General features: G+C 59.0%; 1 protein-coding gene across 1 annotated transcript in view; it reads right to left on the bottom strand.

Annotated features, from left to right (window-relative positions):
• Positions 1 to 7,914, bottom strand: part of TNS3 (tensin 3) — a 172,646-nt gene extending 164,732 nt beyond the window's left edge. Inside the window, 1 exon segment of the mRNA XM_077765786.1 lies at positions 7,871 to 7,914. Within this exon segment, the coding sequence (XP_077621912.1) occupies positions 7,871 to 7,882 (12 nt within the window). The 5' untranslated portion in view covers positions 7,883 to 7,914.
• Positions 7,915 to 8,696: the final 782 nt, after the last annotated feature.

The raw sequence follows: 8,696 nt of genomic DNA, 5'->3' as shown, positions 1-8,696 counted from the left end.
GTGCCAGGCTGGGATGCCTCCGGGGCCCCTGCGCCTGCAAGTCCTAGGAAAAGTTGGACCCCGGCGCCCCGAAAGGACGCAGCCGGCACTTCCACGTCCACTCTACCGTCAGGAGTCAGACGCCGGGAACAAAAGCCAGGCGAGCGAGCGCACGGTCCCCCGGGCGCCCCTCCATCTGACACGAATTAGCCCTCCCTCCCCCGCCCCAGACCGCAGCTCCAGAGAGCAGGCAAAAGGCTTCTCAGCCAAAAGCAGGCAAAGTGGGGAAGAAACGCCTCCCGGGGCAGGGCTGGGGGGCAAACCTTCCGCTGCCATCAGACTTGATTACCTGCCTTTGGCTGCGGGTCAGTTCGACTAGGATTTCAGACCTCTCCAAGAATGCCAACCCAGGGGGCTTCACAGCAAACCCGCCGGTTCATAGGCTTCCAGGTCGTTAAGATCCGAAGTATGGTTCGCTAAACCTGCATCTGTAATGCTCAGGACCCCTGGCAATCGGCGCAGCTAGCCAACAGTGGGTTTGGGGTGGAAAAAAGGAAAATCCCAATGCAGAAAGGCTCTTTCCAACGTGCCTCTTCAACGGAGGAAGCAGGGAGCCCTTCTCCCTAGCGATGGCTGAGGACCATGTGTGGGTTCCAGCANGCTCCTCCCAAAGGGGGGGGGCTGGGATCCATCCCCGCTCTCTTCCCCACCTCACCATCCTCAGGATGGTCCAGCTGCTGGGCAATCACATCCCGTTTTCCAGAGGAAATTTAAAACCCCAGGCATGGGAGGTGAAGATGACCCGGAGGGTCAGGGCAGAGAGTCACAGGAAGAGGAAGCTAGACACCTGGAAAGTGAAACAGTCACTTAGCCCGAAGGGCAGCCCATAGCGCGACTGGATGCCCGGACAGAAACAGTTCTCTTCCTAAGCTGGCCAGACCCTCCACGGGACTGAGGGGACACGGCAGCCACAGCGGCTCTCAGCTCACTGGCCTGCCTCTGTGCTCGGCCCTACCCGCCCCCCACGCACCACAGCTCAGCCCCACGTAGTTCTAACACTGTTTCACATCTCTGATTCCGAGAGCAACTCCAATGTCTTAGCGCTGGCGGGGGGGCCGGGTGGGGGGGGCTAGAACAAGGCCTTTATGGCTAACACATGTGCGAATTCCAGCCACGGATTCAAGGCCAGAATTAACCTCTCTGGTTCCGGCACTGAACATCCATGTTCCCGTATTTGCAGAGAAACAGCAAAGCGTCAACTACAGCCACAGACACACACACACACCAGCATCACGCCATTCAGATGCAGAGACTCGTTTATTCCTCAATTTAAGCCTCTCTTCATTCATTCATCATTTCCGAGATTTCATTCACTATTCAATTCTCTGGGGCGCATTCAGACTCGAGTGTTTTGCAGACATTTCTCAGTCCTGTTTCTTTTTAATTTTTTTTCAGTGTTTGTTTATTTTTGAAAGAGAGAGGAAGACACTGAATCCGAAGCAGGCTCCAGGCTCCGAGCTGTCAGCACAGAGCCCTACTCAGGCTCCTGAACCGCGAGATCATGACCTGAGCTGAAGTTAGACGCATAACAGACTGAGCCACCCAGATGCCTCTCTCTCTCCTGTTTGTACTACACATCCCTCTCGCCCACTGAGGGACAGGGGACCTGAGATGCCATTGTTTCTGATTCCCCGACATCTAACACAAGATGGGGTGCAGACCAGTGTCTAGGCGTTGAGCCGGAAGCCCATCATTCTGCATTCTGGGGGCGCACGCTGCAGTGGCTAGCCAACAGCAGGTGCCCCTCAACGTGGTGAGGCTCCCTGACCTAGAGGCCGGGCTCTGGGCCTGACCTGGAGGACCCCACTGCAAATGAGTGTCAAGTGCATAGGAATTCCAGTGCCCAGGCCTGCAGATCGCAAAACACTCTTGCATTCATGGGGACACACCAAAACTCTTCTTATTTGAAAGGTACATCCTTCAGGAAATCACACTTTATAACTCTTCGTGGATCGGATGCACGTGGTACATATCACTCGTGACAAGCGACAGGTGAGAATCATCAGGTGAGACCGGGGGCTTTGGGTCCAATCCAGAACACGAAAGCCCAAGTGAGCTCCCCCCACACAACACTGGGGGCCCTGCCCTGCTCCCCATGCTGCTGGCTGGCCACTGCTCCACCCCCCTTCCCCCGGCCGTCCTGCAGCGACCGCAGACCTGTGGGGCTCCTGGACTCTGTGCCCTGGCGGGTGCTGGGGCCTCACTCAGGGCGCCCCAGAGTTTTCCGATTCCCCCTTGTTGAGTGAAAACTGCGAACTTTCTGGGCCCAGCGCAGGGCCCGTCTCCCACGTGGCCTCCCTGACGGCTCACGGCCCCACACCCACCGCCCCGCATCCTTGGGCCGACTCCAGCATGGCCATCTGTGCCTCGGCCCGCAAGATCTAACCTTCATCTGGGGTTTTCCACACGACACAAGTGGGGGCAATAAACGCAGGGCAGGAATGAAAAAAACCCGATTCACTGTATTTTCCATGATGTCAAGGCCGGCTGCTCAAGGTCCGTCCCAGCTCACCATCCGCCCCCGCACCTTTGGCAACAAGCTGAAGCAGCTGAGTCTGGGGGTGCCTGGGGAACCCAGGAGCCTGGCCGGGTCCTGACCCCCGGGGCTCTCCCCCACAGCCCAGCCTGCATAGGACGGACCTCAGGGGCTCCGGGGTCCAGACCACGAGGGCAAGCTGCACCCTGGGCACCGGGTCGGAAGCCGAGACCAGACGGGACGGGAGCCCGGGACGAGGCCGGAGCCGACATAGGATCGGGGTTCCCTAGGGGAAGGTGGGAGTGCAGGCTGCTCCCCACATATCCCTGCCCCCACACGCTCACAGAGCCATCCAGACACACCGACAGAGCCACCCTATGCCTGGCGTGGCTGGGAGAACCACGCCCCTGATGGCGGAGACACCCCCACAGGTGCACGAGGGGTGGTGGGTCCACTAGCGGGAACATCAGATGTCTCCCAAACAGGAAAGAGTAGGAAAACGCACACGGCGTCTCAGAACTGAATGGGCCTGGGTGGTAGTAAGGTTGGGCCAGGGGGCGAGCACCAATGTGGGGGGTGGAGAGCCTGGTCCCAGGACACAGTGGCACAGAGGGGGCCTGACCCCAGCGTCGGTGGGAGGACGGGAGCTGCATGATTGGGGGTCCGGGGAGCCCCCTGCTGCAGCCGTTTACAGTGCAGGCAGAGGGAGACGGGTCAGAGGGGAGGGGTGTGGGGAGCGGAGGACACAGGAGGACGGACCAGGGAGGCATGGCAGGGGGGGGAGGGGGGCAGGAGAAGCAGAGCCCATCCCTCACCAAAAGGGACTAGGAAAGAGTTTCAGGAAACGCCACGTCGCAGGCCTGAATAGGACGCTGGTGCGGCCTGTGCTTTCCATGGAGACAAAGGTACGGACAGAAACGAAAACTGACATCAGTGTGCATGCGCACACACGCGTGCCCACTTCCACACCCGTGCGTGCATCACCCCACACCCCAGCTCTGTCCACGGCAAGGCGGGGAAGCGGCCCCCAACAGCAGAGGCCACAGCCAGCACCCAGGACTCGCTTTAACCCTATTTCCGAGGCACCGGGTGGCTCACTCAGATAAGTATCTGATTTGGGGTTTCAGCTCAGGTTGTGATCTCACGGTTCGTGAATTCAAGCCCCACATCGGGCTCAGCACTGACAGCTCAGAATCTGCTTGGGATTCTCTCTCTCTCTCTGCCCCTCCCGAGCTAGTGATCTCCCTCTCTCTCAAAATAAGTAAACTTCAAAAATAAAATGAAATGAAGTATTATAAAGTAGAAAATAAAATAGAGTAGAATAGAATAGAACAGAACAGAATAGAATGGAATAGAAACAGGATAGGATGGGATAGAACAGAACAGAATAGAATAATCCTGTTTCCTGGTAAAAGAAACCAGGGCCCCTGGTAGACATGGCTGATTTCAGGTGTGAGGGACGATACAAACAAACCTACGACATCTTGTTTTCATTCTGGGCCTTTTTTGCCAGAAAGTGAGGGAATGCTCACAGAATGACGGCCGTGTCTGGAGGACACCGGAACAGCCCCGCAGAGGCTGACAGGACCAGACACAGCTTGAACATCCAGGCAAACAGGGCTGACATTGGATTATAACCCTGGGAATAAAGTCAGAACCCAGCAGTCCTGCTGAGAAACAAGGGAGCACATGGCAGGTCTGAGAAGGCGCCCACATGGTCTCGAGGCACCTCACCGTCTAGAAGGACAAGGGGGGATGGCAGTGGGACGTGCTCAGAGGGGGTGCTAACCGGGGGGTGAGGCATACATGTACGTTTCAGGTTCTACACGTCGTGGGAACTTGAGGAGGAAAACCATCACCCGCCATCTGTCACGGTCACTCCTTGGAGGTAGCTGCACTGTGTCACTGTAACAGGGAACAGGGTCAGCCGGCCACAGAGAAGCCTGGCCGTGCCCCCGTCACAGGATTGGAGGGACCCAGCCTTCGGTGGGACCTGTCCCCACGAGAGCTCGGCTGGACGGCACGGATGAGGGCGCAGGGCCCCAGATCCGCGGCGCCCAGGAGCTGGCTGTGCCCGGGCATCCGCGGAGGGCTCGCCAAGCACGGCAGGCAGACGGCTCCTATCTTCGCCCCCTTCCCAGCAACACGAGACTGTCAGAGGCCAGGCACCCAAGCAGGTCCACACTCAGCTGGTCCCTGGCTTGATGACCCTGATGCCAGGCAGTCTCCAAGAGCCACCTACAGCACTGTCAAAGCACCTGGCCTCAGGTGACAGAAAAGACTGCAGTTCCAGGGTTTTCTGAGGCCAGCAGGTGGCTGGTGGCCTTTGTGTGCAGAGACCTCCAGGCACAGCCTCTCCCCTTGTGCGGAGGCCAGGACACCGGCCACGCTGGGCCCCTGCTGGCTCTCAGGAGGCTCTCCTCCTCCTTTCCCTGCTCCCTCTGCTCTGTCCTGGCCCCAGGAGGGTGACAGGACCCAGCGGGCCCTGAGGGGAGCTAGCCCCAGTCTTCTTCCTGACTCGGCAACACCAAGGAAGCCCCACATGTCCCTCTCACTGCCGGTGACAGGGCTGGTCCCCAATCACTGCCAGAAGGGGGAGACGGGCCACTGGACCAAAGGGGAAACGGAGTTCCAGGACGTCCCGGGATGCGTGGAGAGCCAGAGAGCTGGCTTGCAGTGTCCCCCAAACAGCACAGGCATGACCCCTGGACTCGGGACAGGATCATACTGGCGTGCTGCCTGTTCGGAGCCCGACCCAGGACGATGCTCAAAGCGGGAGGTGTGAGCCACTCGGGAAGGCACAGAACTGTCAGGGGCTCCTTCCCCAAACTCTGCCCTTCACACCCACCTTTCTGAGAAAGTCACAGCAGGGGCCCAGTAACGCTGCTGCGGGGAGTCCCCAGTGGAGGCCAAGGGCCCCACTAACCGAAGTGTCTCCACACCTGCTCCCACATCTGGCGCCTTCTTCCAGAAGCACGGGGGTGACCTCTGACGCCCTCAGCACCAAGGCGTCGGTGATGCGGACAGAGCGAGCACCTGTTCTCACTGCCCCGTTCGTGCGCGTCCGACCCGCCCTCGAAAACATTCAGAAAAGGCGCTCTCTCTACAAAAGCGACCTCGGAGGTGGGGGCGTGTGCTCCGCCCCCATCCTGCTCAGGAGGGCAGGTGCAGCGCCGCTGCCCCCCACGCAAGCACACGCCTTCCTCCTGCCTCCACGTGGGGGACTGGGGTGAGGATGGGACCGGAGGACAGAGGAGGGGTGGGTGAGGCGGGGAGCTGCACAGACCCCTGAGCCCCACGGACGCCAGGCTCTGAGGTTGTGGGCTCCTGCCCAGGGAGCGCCACGGCCTCAAATGCAAACCTAAAGGGAAGAAGCAAACCCCACTGGGCGCCTCTTCCCGGCTTCCACCCCGACTGGCAGGAAGCACATCCTTCATCAGGTGATGGCAGAACTCCCCCCGCCCCCAGGGAGGGTCCATCTGCAGGAAGGGCCGGACGGAGCAGCAACCCTCTGACCAGGAAACGGACACGTGTTCTTGCCTCTGCAGGGAGATGGCCCAGGGGAAGGGAGCTATGGGGGGCCTCGGGGAGCCTTTATGGCACCCACAGCCTGCCTGAGGCCGAGCCCCCCAGCATCCTAAACCCCGAGCACCCCGGCCTCCAGTCAGTGCTCACGGTCCCCACGGAGCAGACCCAGGGCACACAAGCTCGCAACCACCAAATCTTGTCCGGGCTGCCCTGGAGGCCTGGCGGGGGCGCCGAGCGAGCAGCCTCCATTGGCCTCCAGTCCCCACCAGCCTCTCTGCATTGACACTTGCCTCCAAGTACAAGGACACCCCCGGAATCAGCTAGTTTCTGGGCAAATCGGCCAGACCCATGGAGCCAGGATGGGAACCCTCAGTTCCTTCCCTGAACCAGGGCTGTGGGGACGCCCCCTGCCTTTCACTGCGCTCCCCACTCCCGACAATCTGACAGATCTCAGAGGGACTTTTCCTTTTCCACAGAGGAAAACCTAGGTCCCCGTCCAGGCCTGGCAGCCAGTCTCAACAGGCCAGATATGGCTGGACATTCTCCGCCCCCCAGACAGGCCGGTTCTGGGGGACGCGATCTCTCGGAGGTAAATCGAGGCTCTGGGAAGGGAATCTGCCCTACCGCCACCGTGGCCCCAAACCCGTGCATTGCCCCAGGCAGCTGTGAGGACGGGACCCATGTCCGCTGCCCGCCGGTATTTCTTTCCCATGTCCCCACAGGCCTCTGACCTGCAGCCGGTGACACTTGGCAACCCTGCACACGCCCTGCTGTGCGCTGTGGCCCGGAACACCGCACCCCGAGAGGCTGGACCCGCAGAGGACACACAGACGCGCCAGGGTGCTCCCTGACCCGCTCTGCTGCTGTGTGACCACAGGCTTGCCAGCAACCACTCTGGGCCAGTTTCTTCACCTGCTGACGGGCACGGCAGCATCACTACCCACCTCCACGAGTCCTGAGAAGCTGACTCCACATGCTTTCCTCCCCTGCCCCCAGCTCAGGGGGGCTCCAGAGGGACGAATATAAAGGAAACTGTTTGCATCAATACGGACCCATTTCTAACTCCTCATTCCTGGGCGGGTGTTGAGGCAGCGCTGGGGGCCCCCTTGGTCGGAGGAGACGGGGACTTTGGGGCAGCTCCCCTGGTTCTTGGTCTCCCTCAAACTCAGGGTGGCCAGGAACCTTCTCTCTCTTCCTCACAGAGAAGGTGTGAGCCCACCCGGCCTGCCGCCCAAAGTCTATTCACAAAGGTAGCTGGTAAGGAATCTGGAGGTTTGATTTGTCCTTCCCACAGACGGGGACCCGCCCCCTGGCTGAGTGTGATGCTCCCCCCGTCAAGCAATCCCCACTTCACCCCAATCCAGCCCCGGGAAGTTCCCGGCATGCGAACCCCACATTTCCAGGAAATCACATGACAACTTGGAAACCAGAAACAACATCTCCGTCCGTGCCCAGAAGCAGGAAGGGGAGGTCCGCGTGACCGGCAGGCCAGCGGAGACCCCGGGCCTCGGGCTCCCCGGACGCCTGGCCGGAGAGTGGGGGGCAGAGGAGGGGGACAAGAATGCAGAGCACTTGGGTGCAGACACTGCCCAGTGCCCCCGAGCCCCAGCAGCAGTGGGGCACAGGATGACAAAGAGGGGCCATGCTGGCTAGTGCCACTGTCTGTCCACTTGTTGATTCAGCCCAAACACGGCTGAGCGCCCGTGACGCCCCAGACAGGTGCACACGGACAGCCACAGCCCTCGGGAGAAACCAGCCGGCAGGGACTTCAGTTCCCGCCTCACGGCCCAGGCCCTGACGCTAAATGTTCCTTGCTCAGTCTCCTACCTGAGCCACCATCCAGGGACACAGAGCCAAGTGACCTCTGGCATTCACACGGGACCCAGGCCTCACTCTTCACAGCTGGGCTGAGCCTCCCTGGGGACAGTTCTTCATTCACCTGGCTCCTGCTGGCTCCTGGCCCCTCGAGCCATCAGCCCAGGGGGGCTGAGCAGTGCGTCTGTCTGCCGGGAACTGCTGTTGGTCCCCACCTCCTCCCCCCACCCCTCCTCTGCTTCCGGAAAGGTTAGTCATGTTGTGCATGTAATTTTAAAATCTTCAAGTCAGTAAATAAAGCTTTTACATTTTATACTTTTGAAAAGTTTAAAAGTTTCTTTGATTTTCAAATGAATACTCTGTATTAGAGTCATAACACATAGGATAAGTAAATTCATTTCCACCCTGGAGTTGCCAGATTTAAAAAAAATTTTTTTTTAATGTTCATTTATTTTTGAGAGAGAGAGAGAGAATGTGAGTAGGGAAGGAGGAGAGAGAGAGGAAGACACAGCATCTGAAGCAGCCTCCAGGCTCTGAGCGGTCAGCACACAGCCCCACGCGGGGCTCAAACTCACAAACCATGAGATCATGACCTGAGCCGAAGTCGGATGTTTAACCGACTGAGCCACCCAGACGCCCCTGGAGTTGCTAGATTTTAAAATCAACCAACACAGTCTCATTTTTACAACTAAGATAGATGAAAAAATGCTTACCTGCCAAAATTTTGGTTCAACTGCTTTCTCACTCAACTTATGCACCCAGAAGGCATTTAATCTGCAAATCTAAATAACCACAGTTGGATGAATTTCAGGCTTGGTTTTTAACGCTCTACGAGCAA

The sequence above is a fragment of the Crocuta crocuta genome, unplaced genomic scaffold (assembly GCF_008692635.1).
Source record: "Crocuta crocuta isolate KB4526 unplaced genomic scaffold, BGI_CrCroc_1.0 scaffold751, whole genome shotgun sequence".
In the NCBI taxonomy this organism is placed as follows: Eukaryota; Metazoa; Chordata; class Mammalia; order Carnivora; family Hyaenidae; genus Crocuta; species Crocuta crocuta.
Note: the sequence above shows the minus strand (reverse complement) of the source record. Positions and strands in the feature narration are given on the sequence as shown.